General features: G+C 41.5%; 1 protein-coding gene across 1 annotated transcript in view; it reads right to left on the bottom strand.

The window, feature by feature from the left end:
• Positions 1-13,329, bottom strand: part of dab2ipb (DAB2 interacting protein b) — a 106,396-nt gene that overhangs the window by 76,551 nt on the left and 16,516 nt on the right. Inside the window, 2 exon segments of the mRNA XM_034123236.1 lie at positions 2,345-2,463; positions 10,745-10,857. Of these exon segments, the coding sequence (XP_033979127.1) occupies positions 2,345-2,463; positions 10,745-10,857 (232 nt within the window).

The raw sequence follows: 13,329 nt of genomic DNA, 5'->3' as shown, positions 1-13,329 counted from the left end.
CGATTCCAAAATTGTAAAAGAAAGAGGTCAAACGTTTAGATAACAAAGATATCTTTATTCTTTTAAGCTTTAACTGACATTTTTACAAATAAAAAATATACATGCAATACAAATGTATTGCACAATAGCTGTGCTTTATTTTAACTCAGCTATGCCTGTGGCAAGCTATTAACAGGCATTACACTGTGCCTTGTCTTTTTCTTTTTTAGTGTAGTGGAGCCTCACTTTAGAGCGTTTACCGCGATCCATCTTTGGTGTTATGAAGTGACTGAGCTCGTGAACTGTCTACGGGAGGGTGGGGGGAGCCTCGCTGCGGGGCATCTGTGGACCTCTGTCGCCTGTCAGCGCAACTTACATGATGCCATTTTAAAAAATTAAGGGCGGAGCCGGCCGTCAACGGCCCGCTGACGGCCGGCCGCTCTGTGATTCTCCAGAACACACAGATGGCCAGTCCGCCCTTACCATGTATTCCACCGCGGCACCGCAGCGCAGACGGACCCAGTGGAATACAGGGTCTACCGCGTTTAGGAACCGTTAAGCAGAACCGAAATTGTGTATTTTGTATGGGTACCCGGTACCCGGCATTTTCTTATCGGTTCTCATCTGGAACCGAGCTTCGGTTCCCAACCCTACTCATCATACACACTTTTAACTCCTAAAGGAACGTTATGGAAAAGTCTTAAAAACAGCATGACTACATCAAGAAAGGTTATGCGTGCTACACACTTTTCTGAGGATTGTTAAAGAACATGGCAAGTGTTTGAAATAGCAACATTTATAACAAAAATGCATTGTTTAGGCAGTAGTGAGCAAACGAGTGGATTTATAAGATAATACTGTACGAGTGTTCTGAGAGTTGGAAAAACAGATGCTCTGATTTAGTTTTGCTGTTGTTAAACATTCCTCCCAATTACTTCAATATACCAAACCTGTATCTGTTTTTAGATTCTTCTTTGAACATGGAGGCATTCAAGGATAAAAAATGCTTCACAAATTCAAGTAACACAAGGTGAATTACTGATTACAAATTTGGTAATTTTGCGGGTGACGTGTTCCTGTAAGCTTAAGGCCCAGACACACCAAGCTGACACCAAAGAACTGACACAGACGGACCCCCGACTGTTGTGTCGCCTCGCGTCTCTGCGTCTTGGCCATGTGTCGCACTGGAACACACCGCAAAGACTTCAGCTGACGGCCAAGAAGCACGTACAAACTGCCCATGCGTGAGTGGCAATAACTCTCCTTACCAGCAGGCGGCAGTAGTGTGTATTCGTCATTCAAAAGAGGCAACAACCGGAAGACAGACTGCGTGATAACCGAGAGAAGAAGAACAGACTGCGTGATATAAACAAACAACAAATAGCGTGTGCGTTCCATTTTCACTCTACAGCAAGAAGCTCATGGGGCTTTCCCGAACCTGTGTCGAGAGCTGGAGTTAAATGAAATCTCAGATTTGCCTTCTTAATAGTTTGTTTGGGTCCCTCACTTCCGTTTTGCTTCTCATGCACTGATTCGCTAGCTGAACAGCCAATCAGAGCGATTTATTTTGCCGACAGCCTTTGGCCGACTGCCCACGGCTGAAAAGACACGACGGTGCGGGACACACCAATCTGAGTAGGGCGTGCCAAAATTGGCTTGGTGTGTCCGGGCCTTTACTCTTTCATTCAATTCAGTAGAATGAAAAACCTAAAAAAAGGCCAACAGCTGTTTGAGCTGAAGAAAAATCATCTATTTGAATAGATTGTATGAATCCTTACTTGTAAAAAGGGTTATTTGACCTTATATCTTGGGTAAGTCAAAGGTACCTAATGGCACCATACCCCTTGCTATAAAACAGCATATGGCATATGTTTATTACCAAGAGGAAAGCACAAGCAGTTAGCTGCTGTGCTTGCACTCTGCACGCTTTATTAGGGATGCTTCAGGTGACAAACCTTCCTTGTTGACAAAGGTTTGTGACTTAGTAAGCTGTTTTGTTGCGATCTGTATATATCAGGTTTTTATTTCCAAGCCCTTATGGGCAATGTTAAGCAAATACATTCTTAATTCAGCATACAAACTCTAGCAACAACTCTCTTAATAATCAAATGTGCCATGGCATGAAACGACAGAGGACATGAGATTCCTCCTGTATTACAAAAAACCGACAGAGGGAAAACACATTACAAGTGACAGATTGGAGATTCAGGATTCACTTCTTTTCACGAAAAAAACACTCACATGTCAACAGCGACCTGAATAACCAGCGGTCAGGCAGAGAGAGAGGCACCAAAAAAGACATATGAAGAAATCAAGCACACACAAACACACACCGGCATCAACACAACACACACACACACCGTACCTGTCATTGTCAACGCTCCTGAAGCCAGGCAGGATGTGTCTGAAGCTGGAGTTTCGGTCCAGTTTGGGTTGACTCTTGGTGCGTTTTATGGAGCCCTTCAGCCGGCGACTGAGGAAGCCCTGATGGAGAGAGACACATACAGTCAATAAAGTGAGTCTCTGCTACTTTGTGAGGTCAATCTCAGAGATGCCAATCATCAAGATCATGAGTGAGACAGGACTTATTAATACTGACATTGTGATCCATGTCCTAAATCCAGGGTGTCATGAACAGTAAATGAGTAATAAATGAGTATGGATCTTCACATCAGGGTGATGTTTACAGCCTGGAGGACAATGTCTAACACAATGTATTCCCTAAATACAGAGACATTGCAAACACATTCAATAAGATCTTGACAACAGAGTGGTGTAATGGTGATGCATTTTTCTAAGATGACCCCTGAAGTTGGCATGCCAAGGTTTCCTTGAAAAGAAATGAACAGGAAGTTTGGAGAAAATAAGATCTTTGGTGAACACACGTTTATGATAGTTACAGGTTTTAGTTAACAGGATAATCTCCTCATATGTACACTACTTTAGGATTTTTTCAGCATGAATGCAATCCCTAGAATTAAAGAGATAACGTAACGCTATAGACAAACTACATCACGCTCACATGACTTCACATCACCACCGCTAAGCTAAAGGCGGCGAACGTTCAGCTTGATGATATTTTGTAGTCTCATTTAATCCCCTATTAGCAACCACCTATTTTACGAAACCTAAAAGCTTTAGACATTTCGCAACGTGTGTTTGCTGACGTATTTTACACGTAGAAAGAAACTTGAAAATTGGGTTAACTAGAACAAACCACAAGCCTTATTTCAGGCATTTAACCAAAAACTCACTAAAAAAACATTGACTTTGAGACGAGGGAGCCTGGAAGTGCTAAAATGCTGACTCATTTCCCGGTGTAGGACTTATTCCTGCACCGCTCTATAGAAGATTCCCAAAGAGCATACACATAATTAGCTGATAGGTAATATTTATGCAGAAATTAGGGATTGTTTCCCACTGCGGTAATTATGTCAACATTCAACAAATTACAGCGCTCAAACATCTGTGTTTTTATACCAGATACACCCCTTTATTTGTTGTTTTGTCATTCCTTTCTTTGTCTGGGTGTTTACTTCTTCTAACATCTGCTATCACACTCCCCCAAGCACTTCGCCGTCTCCATGGCAACTGTGGCTGGCATTAAGAGCGAAGGAATAAGAACGAATGAGATGTGGTGCAGAAACGGCAGGCTGTGGCGAGTTTTTAGATAAGAAAAGATAAGAACATTTTATTTTTTTCTGCTTTATTTTCAAAGAATTCACTGCTGAGAAAGAGCTCAGGAGGATGAAGAGGATGAACGAAGGTATTTGAATAAAGAGGGTGAAGAAAAGAGTTGATGGAGTAGCTTCAGCACGAAGAATTGTACAACTCAGCATGCTGGAGAAATAACTAAACTAGAAAGCATTTAGGCTCAGGTGTAGCTTTTTTTATTAAAATAACACAACATAGCAGCGTAGACAGTCTGAACACATTCATAATATAACCTCAGAGACATAGCTGCAGCACTGAGACCTCTAATGGCACACACACCTCACAAGGAGGGCTGGAACACACACCGTGATCAGACCTCCCCTCAGTCCCAGTCATGCCATAAACACACCTGTATAATTACCACCTACAGTGTGAAGAGGTCGCCCAGGGCAACAGTGGTAAAGGGATAATTAGAGAGTGACTTGTAGACAGCCTGCCAGCTGATCACAGAGCAGCCACTGCATCCTGATAAACAACACCTGTCATCAGTGAAACACTCTGGGAGAAGAACAAAGAGTCGCTGATGTCAGAATACAGGCGTCGTCAATCATGGGAGGGTCTCTGCCGCGTCAGTGACAATTCTGTGTGTCCAGACATAACTATTTCAAAAGTATTTAGTGTGTTCAAACTGGAAAACTGATAATATTGAATACATTTAAATGTACATAATATTATATTTCAAGTTAGCTGTTTTCATGTATAATAAAAATGTATATTACATATTTTATTGATGCCTTTAAATGCAGTCTTTCATATACACATTCGAGAACATTTAGAGGCACTTTTTTGTGTATATATCCAAGTCTTTGATAAAAGTGCCATGTTTAAAAGTAGTTTCTCATTCTGAGCAGAAATGTGGGCTTGTTTTTTTTTATATCCGAGAATCGATCTCTTCTTTGTTTGTCTAATACAAATATCAGAATATGCAATTGTTACTGGGAAATGGGAATGGTTACTCACTTACGCTAAACATTTAAACTAGCTGCTGACGGTAGTGAAAAAGCTTGAGGAAAGTCTTGGAAAACAAGCACTAATAAAAGGAGAGTTTCTACACAGAAGATAAGGAAGAACACTCAGCCGGTGGAAACAGTAGTTCTTCTGAGGCTCTGCAGGGAGCTTTCAAAAGTCTAACAAATACCTCAGTTTTGGTTTAAAAGCTTCAAATTTATAACAGAAGGACTGCATTTAAATGTGGACGTGGAGTTTGAAAGACGTTAGAATATCCAAGGCAAGGAAAGTCTATAAAAAGATGCTACTGAGGTCAAAGTCTACCAATGTATTGGACTGCAACAACTGTATAATAATAAGTTGACATTGAAGCATGAAAAAAAGGCCAAAGCTAGTGTTGATGGATTTGTTAATTATGCATTTTCGTTATTGTCACAACAAACTAACCAATTGTTGCCTTTGTAATCATCAACAATGGCAGTTACGCACACTCGATATGGATCTGACCGTGGTGATAATAATGATAGATATTTATAGATCTGACATGGTATACTTCAAGTGAGACCACCGAGAATAGGCAGAAAATGACTTCCAATTGTTACCTGCCATCAGCGAAGTGTGTGCGGGAGCTTTGAGCTGAATAACAGGCTGAGTCACTGCTGCACCTGAGGCTCTGCTGCTTTCTCAATCAAACTCTCATTCTCTGTTTCTTCCCCTCAGCCATTATCCACTCCATATGTGGATGTGTGGGCGCATGTGGTTAGATTAGCATAAGCACCATTCTAAACAATGACAAAATATGAGTCAGAGTCTGTGCAGAAGGAATATTGTTTTTACCTCAACTGCATTTAGTATCCCCTCCAGACCAGAGCCTTCAAAATCACATGAGGAAAAGACTCAAGGGGAGGCAAAGGATTGTGATTTTTTTGATGGAGCAGTATAAAACCGACACGATGACACGCACCTTTTATCATTTCTGGATATCAATCACAATCCCCTCCACATTTAGGGTAGTTTCATGTCATTTCCTCTCTCTGCAGAGTGTGTGCCTGCTGCTGCTGCTGGCATATTCACAGCTTTCCATCCGTGGAAATAAGTCGGTGAATAGAAACCTGTCCCTGTAGGCGAGGTGAATTGATTAGTGGCTGTTCTGTTTTTACTTCTATGCTTCCCCTGATGGATGGACTTTTTTAGAAGGGATGGAGCAAATCGAGAGTATAAAAAGCCCAAGTCAGAAAAATACACTCCTTATAACTTCTCATCATATTTTGCGTTCTTCGTTCTCGCTTAGTGCAGCGATGCAATGTTATATAACACCCCTCTCTAATTCACTTAGAATTGTAAAGCCCTCACAGAGCTGTTGCACAGGTTAAAGGTCAGAATATTTAAACTTCTTATTTCAACACTTACAATCAGTCAGTAAGGATGAGTGACGCCTACATTAACGTCAGATTATACCCCACGGGAGGCAAGACACTCTAGAAGCGCTAAAGTGTTTGCATTTAATTTGTCTTCAGCGCCTGTTCGTGAGAGATGAGTGAGAGGGCAAGAGAAAAAAATATATATATATGCGGGATGAAATAGAGAGAGGACAGAAATAGAGGTGAGACTATAGTGAAAAAACGGACTTAAAGGACAGTGAGTGATTTCCAGAGACGGATGAGCTATGATAGAAGGACACGTGGAGAAGGGGCGCACAATGAGGGGACGGCAGAGCGTGAGCTGATAGAAAAAGCAATAGAATGAAAGTAAATGAGGGGGAAAGTGAGGAGAAAATGAGTGACATGGTGGCCGTGGATCAGGGCTCAGCACGTCACAGACATTGAGACTATGGAGTGAAGGTTGTTCCTCCCTGTGGGTTTCGTTCTGATCAGTCCTCGTCTTTGAAATGTGCGTCAATATGACACTAGTTATTACATAATACATTTTCAGGCACAAAATATGAATCATCTAATAACCACATTCAAGAGTAGGCTAAACACTTTTCTTTTTAATAAAGCCTATAGTTAGGGCTGTTTTCAGGCTTCCAGAACTCCTGGGTCCTACCTTTTATGGTATTTTTTTGTTTTTATGAAATTGTATTTTGTTTCACAATTTGTTTTATGTGCATTTGGTTTGATTTGATTCATGAATAAACATATAATGATTAGGTTAAGATATCCAGCAGTATTTTTCTTCTTCATTAGCTGCAATTTTACCATTCAAGACAGCTTAATGCACCAATAATCATATTCCAGTCATTTCATATATTGTTTTGCAATGGTCCATTACAGATGATGAGCACTTTGGGTTTTGGTACTTTAATTGTATTTTGATCACAACACTAACACTTTAGTTTTGTTACTATATCTGAGTGCTCCTTCCACCACTGTGAAAACACAGTGTTAACACCTTGATGTCTCCACATTACGTCTTGCTGTATTCGATGAGTTCTTACAGCTGACAAGGCCAGTAACTGCTAACATACACAAATGGCATCTAATGAGATGTAATATACGTCACATCACTGTTATATTGTATTCTAAGGAAATGTGTAAAATCGACTTATGGGAATATGATTTCCCTGTGAGCTTGGTTAAATAATATTAATGTCAATTATTGACTCCAGGACATGAATACAGACCCCTTGGACAAATGTTTCCAGTTAGTCTAACATACATTGGTCTTGCTCTAATGTCTCTCAATTTACATTTCAGTTTTTTTTTTTACATAGAGACATGTTAAGGCTATTACAGCCAGTGCAACCTGACAGGGGTCCAACACAGTGTCACATATTAGCATGCATTGAGCTCTTTAATAATTCCACATTTCCACGGTTGACAGCTAATTAGCTGAAGGAGGGGATGGATTCATCTGACTCAACATGCATCCTCCATGGGGAGGAGGGGCTGGTTTGCGCCAACCCTCGATAAGTCTAAATGGAATTTCATGGTAGTGGAAATAGAGTCTCAGTGTTTACTATGTTACCGTGTTTACAGTGCAGATCTGTGTATTTGAGAGAGTGCAGAACAGGCTTGCATACTTGATTGTAATCTCAGCCTGTCCAAGCCCATTAACTGAGCACTGAGAGGACAACTCCATTTTATTGCTGTGCTTTTTTTCATGAAATTAAAGCAAATGCAACAAGTTAATTCTATTCCCTTGGTTTGGCAATTCCCGGCTTCCCTAATGGGCTCTGATAGAATCTGTGCCTGGACAATCAGCGGGGTGTTCCCTGCTGCTACATCAACCTCTCTGTCCTCCTCTAGCACAACCTGATGAAAACAAGAGACATACCTGTCCAATTAGACCCCCTGCTAGTATCTGAGAGGAGAGGGGGGGAATAAAGTCAGGGGGAGATTGGACAAGGAGCTAAGGCACAATTGAGAATCAATCCAGCCAGCGGGGGCAATCAGCGGGACGAGGACGTGACGGACTGAGATAAGGTTTGTTTGTCCTCTCTTTAAACAGCCACTGAATAAGAGAAACTAGCAAGTAGTAACTTTTTATACTTGATGTATGCACTTTCCTAATATTTCTGAATTGGCTGTGGAAGATAAGGCTTTGGGGAGGTTTTAGTTTTCTCCAATGCCTACTGGGGAGAAAATGGTTTTGGAGAAGTGTTCCAGGCTGGGCTTCTGTGTGAGTGTGTGAGTGTGAACGTGGCTTTCAATTGTGAGTGCACACATTCAACCCAGTCTCTTCAAAAAACATGAGAGAAAAGCATTTTGACAGATTTAGCTCAAGGCCTAGGAGGGGTACTTTAGATGTCACCGCAACTCTTTTCACTGAAGGGAGAAAAGTGAGAAGCGAGGAGGAGGAGAAACCCACCGACTGCCTGCCCACATGTGTGTGTGCCACCATGACTGAACCTTATCCATCTACATACACACATCTATTGTGTCTATATACTACAAGTGTTTATTTTTTATATTCCTTGTCATTTAACTGACACTTTTATCCAAAGCAATTTTTGGGGTTGACTAACCACTGACCCTCTGATGGGTAGACACCAGTGGTGTAAAGTAATTAAGTACATTTACTCAAGTACTGCTGGTAAAGAAGCCCTATACAAAAACCAAAGTAAATAATGAATTATGGTGTCTATTATGGATGGAGATCACGGGCAGTATACAAATGAATGGGTCTCTTTTCCAGCTGCAAAATTAATTATCCAACGCATTAATGGATCATTAATTATAATCCAATAATAAAATACATATTATTCTGAAATTGGCTACTTAAAAGTACTTTAGATTTGGTACTTGTGTATATTTTGCTGCTAATACTTGTACTTTTACCTGAGTAAAATCTTGAAAGCAGGACTTTTACTCGAACAGAATATTTCTACACTACGGTATTATTACTTTCACTTTAGTATAAGATCTGAATACCTCTTCGACCATTGGTAGACCCCAATTACCCCTGAGCCACAGCCGCCCCTTTCAATTTGATCTATCTACACCTCTCTTACCTATCCTTAAAATGTATTCATTCAAGCAGAACATTTACATCTCTTTAATAAAAGTTCATTTTAAAAAGTTGCCTGGTCGGCTGTGCTGCCTCTAGAGACCAGAAGGGGGCAGTATGAGGAAAAGTGCAGCAAAGGGTCAAACACTGTCTGGGGAAGGTTTCATGTGCAAACACTCACTGCTGCTTAGCAATAAGCCATCAGAGTAAATGAAGTGGTCATGTGATTGGGACAGGATGACTTTGCTGCAGTGCTCTCTCTCTCTCTTCCTCAGGAGGGTACTGCATGTGAGACACTTAATCAATATTTAGCCTCCACTATTGACCCTTTCTGTCTCCTGCAAGCTTTTTATTCACCTTCTATATCTACTCATTGATTCCTGGTCATATCAAAGTAAAACAGTTCAATGACTCAATTCACATTCACAAGACAAGAGCAGACGCATCCATACATGCACACACTCCCTTGCAACGCTATCTTCACTGTTTTATCTAGACCAATGAGAGTTTGGCAATCTCTGCCTCATCAAGCTGAGGTGATTTTACATTTGCACCTTCTAAAATTGTTTCGTGACACACTTTATTCCCACTCCGCAGGTGGTCCAACACCAGCGGGTCTCGCCTATTTGTTAATTTATTCACTGTGAGCTTTTACTTTCCCAATGTTGTTTTTTTTGTTGAGACTGCCTCTTAATAAAACTGAGTGCTGAAGATGGCTGATAGAAAAGAAGAAAGAAATGACACCTTTCAGAAATATTGCAATGCCTTTTAACACTCAACATGGCCCATTAGTATACCTGCTAGAGCTTCACAAAGGCTGAAAGTGCAGAGTGCTTTTGGCCCTTCTGGCCCAGCATCCACTGTTTACAGTTCACCTCCGGGTCGTCATCTCCCCACTCGTTATTTATTAATGGAAATGTGCACAGCTAATTGCTAATTAGCTTGAAATTGATGACTCACAGCGGATTATTATTTTTTTGCTTCATTAACTGGCTGTTTATCTATTGAATTAAACATGGCAGCAAGCATGCCGGATTTGATTTAGAGCCAGATGAAGACTGCTCTGTGGGAGAGTGTCTGTGTTTGTGTGTGTAGTTTCCCTCTAAGTGAGTGAATGTGTTGTGCGTGCAGGTGCTGGTTTGGGAGTGTGTGTACAAGTTATTCAGTGTGAAATGCAATGGAAAATCACACAGGAAGTAAAAAGGCAGCAGAGGATGGTGTGCTGAACATAAACCCAAGATGTGTAGATGTGTGAAGTGTATACGCCAAACATCAAAGGCCCCATTCCAACATTTGAAGTAAATTTGTTTCAGATTGGCACGAGTCCATCTGGACACCAGAGCAGCCTTCTGTACACACTGATGTACAGCTAAGAGCTTCTTAAGGCAAAGTAAGGAGGAGAAAAGTCAGAGGCATGCTTGGCACACCACTAAGTGCCGCTGAGGTAACCATGTAACCAATCTAAAATAACCTGCACTAAACATTCACCCACACTGCTGCCTGCACATTTAAATGTATTGATTAACCTTTATACATATCTGTGTATATGCACATCCACCTATATAACTTCTGTGATGATTTGGGGCTATAGAAATCATATTTCATTAGCACAGAAGACAGGGACGATACACAGAAACACACTCACAGTACTCACGGTGACTCTGAAAGGCGTGGCAGCAGTGGACGTAGCCTCCATGGTGGGGGGGTTCTTGTCTGAGGAGCTGCCGGGCATGCTGCGTCGGCGTCCTGACCTCTCTGGAGGAGACTCTGCAAACAGACACAGAAATGTTTCCCAATTAAAAGACCAATTTCAATTTGTTGACAATTTGTTAAATACACCGATTGCTTTCTTGCCGAGAGTTACGTAAGAAGATCGATAGCAAAACTGAGCTACACTGAATCAACACATTTCTTTGAGTGTTGAGCAAGAGGAAGAATCTTGGGTCTTCCAATGGACATGGACTGATGCAAGAGAACGTTTTGATGTGGGTGAAACATATTTCACCATGACAAACTAGAACCTTAGCCTACGGTGTCTAAAACATTCATCATGTGCTGGCGTAGTAAGAGATCAAAGGTATATGTTGTATCAGAAGGTGCAAAAAGAAGATATTGAGGTTGCATCATATTAAAGGTAACTTTATTAAATGAAATAAACCTTCACTATATCCTGACAGTAGTGCGTTAGATAAATCATGTGTCCTCCCCGAATGCTCCTAGTATTTGCCTGCAGCAGAGTGGGCGGAGCTTAGTTTGAGCCTTACTGTTTTTAACATCTTAAGGCCGCTACACACCCACCTGAGACCAAAGAACGCGTACCGAAGGCGTCCCGACTTTTACGTCAGCTACGTCGCCTGCGTCGGCTACGCCGCCCGCTACGCCGCCCGCCTACGAACACACCGCAAATACTTCAGTCGACGAGTGGCAATAACTGTCCTTACCAGCAGGCAGCGGTAGTGTGAACAGCCAATCAGAGTGATTGCTTGGGCCGACTTTCTCTGACCTCCCGCGGCCGATTCCGCTGTAGGTGTGAAAAGGTGCCGTAAAGAGACGACGGTGCGGGACACACCAACCTGAGTAGGGCGCCGCGAATGCCCGACTGCCTCTGACGGCCTCTGACTCCCAAAATCGGGTTGGTGTGTAGCCAGCTTAACATCACCTTCTCTCTCATTTAAACATCTAAACAGGAAACTAAAGTATGGTTTTACAGATACCCCGTCTCACGTATTTCTGTCAGGATATACTGACAGTTTTAGCAGATATGACAGTTATTTTTAATAAAGTTACTAACTAACGGCTTTAACTTTGCACACTTTCAGATGACCCATTCCTCCATGAATTCAGCAACGAGTCCATTCCATTGCTGATATTCCCATCCTTTCCCTGTTTACTGAACTCATCTGTTATCTTTTTAGTGTGAAAGAGTTGTGAAACAGAGAAGTAAAGGAATGAGGATGTGTACGGCAGCAGCAAATCTGGACACGTCCAGGAGGAATGCGAGTGATGCTGAACATACACGTCCCCACAGATTTCAGATAGCCCTCACCGCTAACAGCTACAGAGCAAACCATCAACAAGGTACTCATTTGGTGAACTTTTATAACCCCACATGATTAGACCAGTTAGTCAGACCATTATGTCCCGTACATAGCTGCAAGTTTGAGCACAAAACATTCTAACGTGTCACGGTTGAGTTTTCAACAGTGAAGACTCCGGCTAGGTGAGCCGAATTTATAAAGGATACTCTAAGATATATTGCATTTCATAAAACATAAATTAAGAAGCCTCAAACTTGCGTATAACTGGGTCAGATATGCTGATCAATTATTTGAAACACATTGGGTCTTTCCACCACTGAGACTCTGTTAGATTATTTAAATAGATATTTGACTGGAGGCAACATTGGGAACTAATTATATTAGTGTTAATTGTGTGGCAGGGAGACTTTAATACAATTATGAAGCAAATCTTCCTCTTCTCTCTCGCACACGTTCACACTACACATTTTATTGTGGACTCCTGCAGTTGCTTATCCAATCATCTCCAGATTTTGTTTGCAACATCAGTGGACTTCCAACACTTCATCATACCTTGGTATCTTCACTAAGATTAGTCAAAAATGTTCATCGGACCTGAAACCAAATCTTTGAATCCCAAAATGTGATAAGATTTGGCCTATATGTGACATTAGAGTACCAAGCTAGACAGCATTGGGACAACAACATTTTAGTTTTAAACTTTGGAATTATACTACTAGACAAAGGAGGGAGGCGGGCATCTTTGAGAAAAAGTGAACTGCAGTGAACGAGTAATGATCTGCAATGATATTACAGATAACATTTTCTCATAGAGCATCTGTAATAGGCCACACACAATTGTTTGTCAGCTCTCGTTGTTTCTATGAGCTCATGAAGCTGAGCTGAGCTAAATTAGCTGTCTGCTGTTTAACAGGCTGGTTAACTGAATTAGCACATACTGTAATTGAGGAACGAATGGTGGAATAGCACTTCCTGGTGTGCCGAGCACTGGCTGGCATCCCAGCCCCCATAATTCAAATTTTAACATAAACATAAACACAGTCCACGACAACAAACGGCAGACGAACACAACATGCTCTGACACTGAGCAGATGTCCCAGAATCCAATTTCTATAATTAAGAATCGGAACCATCTGGATCCTCTGAGCAGTGATCCAAGCTCTGGAGGTAAGCAGGGTTTTATTCACAGGGACTTGTTAAG

This window comes from Trematomus bernacchii, unplaced genomic scaffold (genome assembly GCF_902827165.1).
Source record: "Trematomus bernacchii unplaced genomic scaffold, fTreBer1.1, whole genome shotgun sequence".
NCBI classification, from domain to species: domain Eukaryota; kingdom Metazoa; phylum Chordata; class Actinopteri; order Perciformes; family Nototheniidae; genus Trematomus; species Trematomus bernacchii.
Note: the sequence above shows the minus strand (reverse complement) of the source record. Positions and strands in the feature narration are given on the sequence as shown.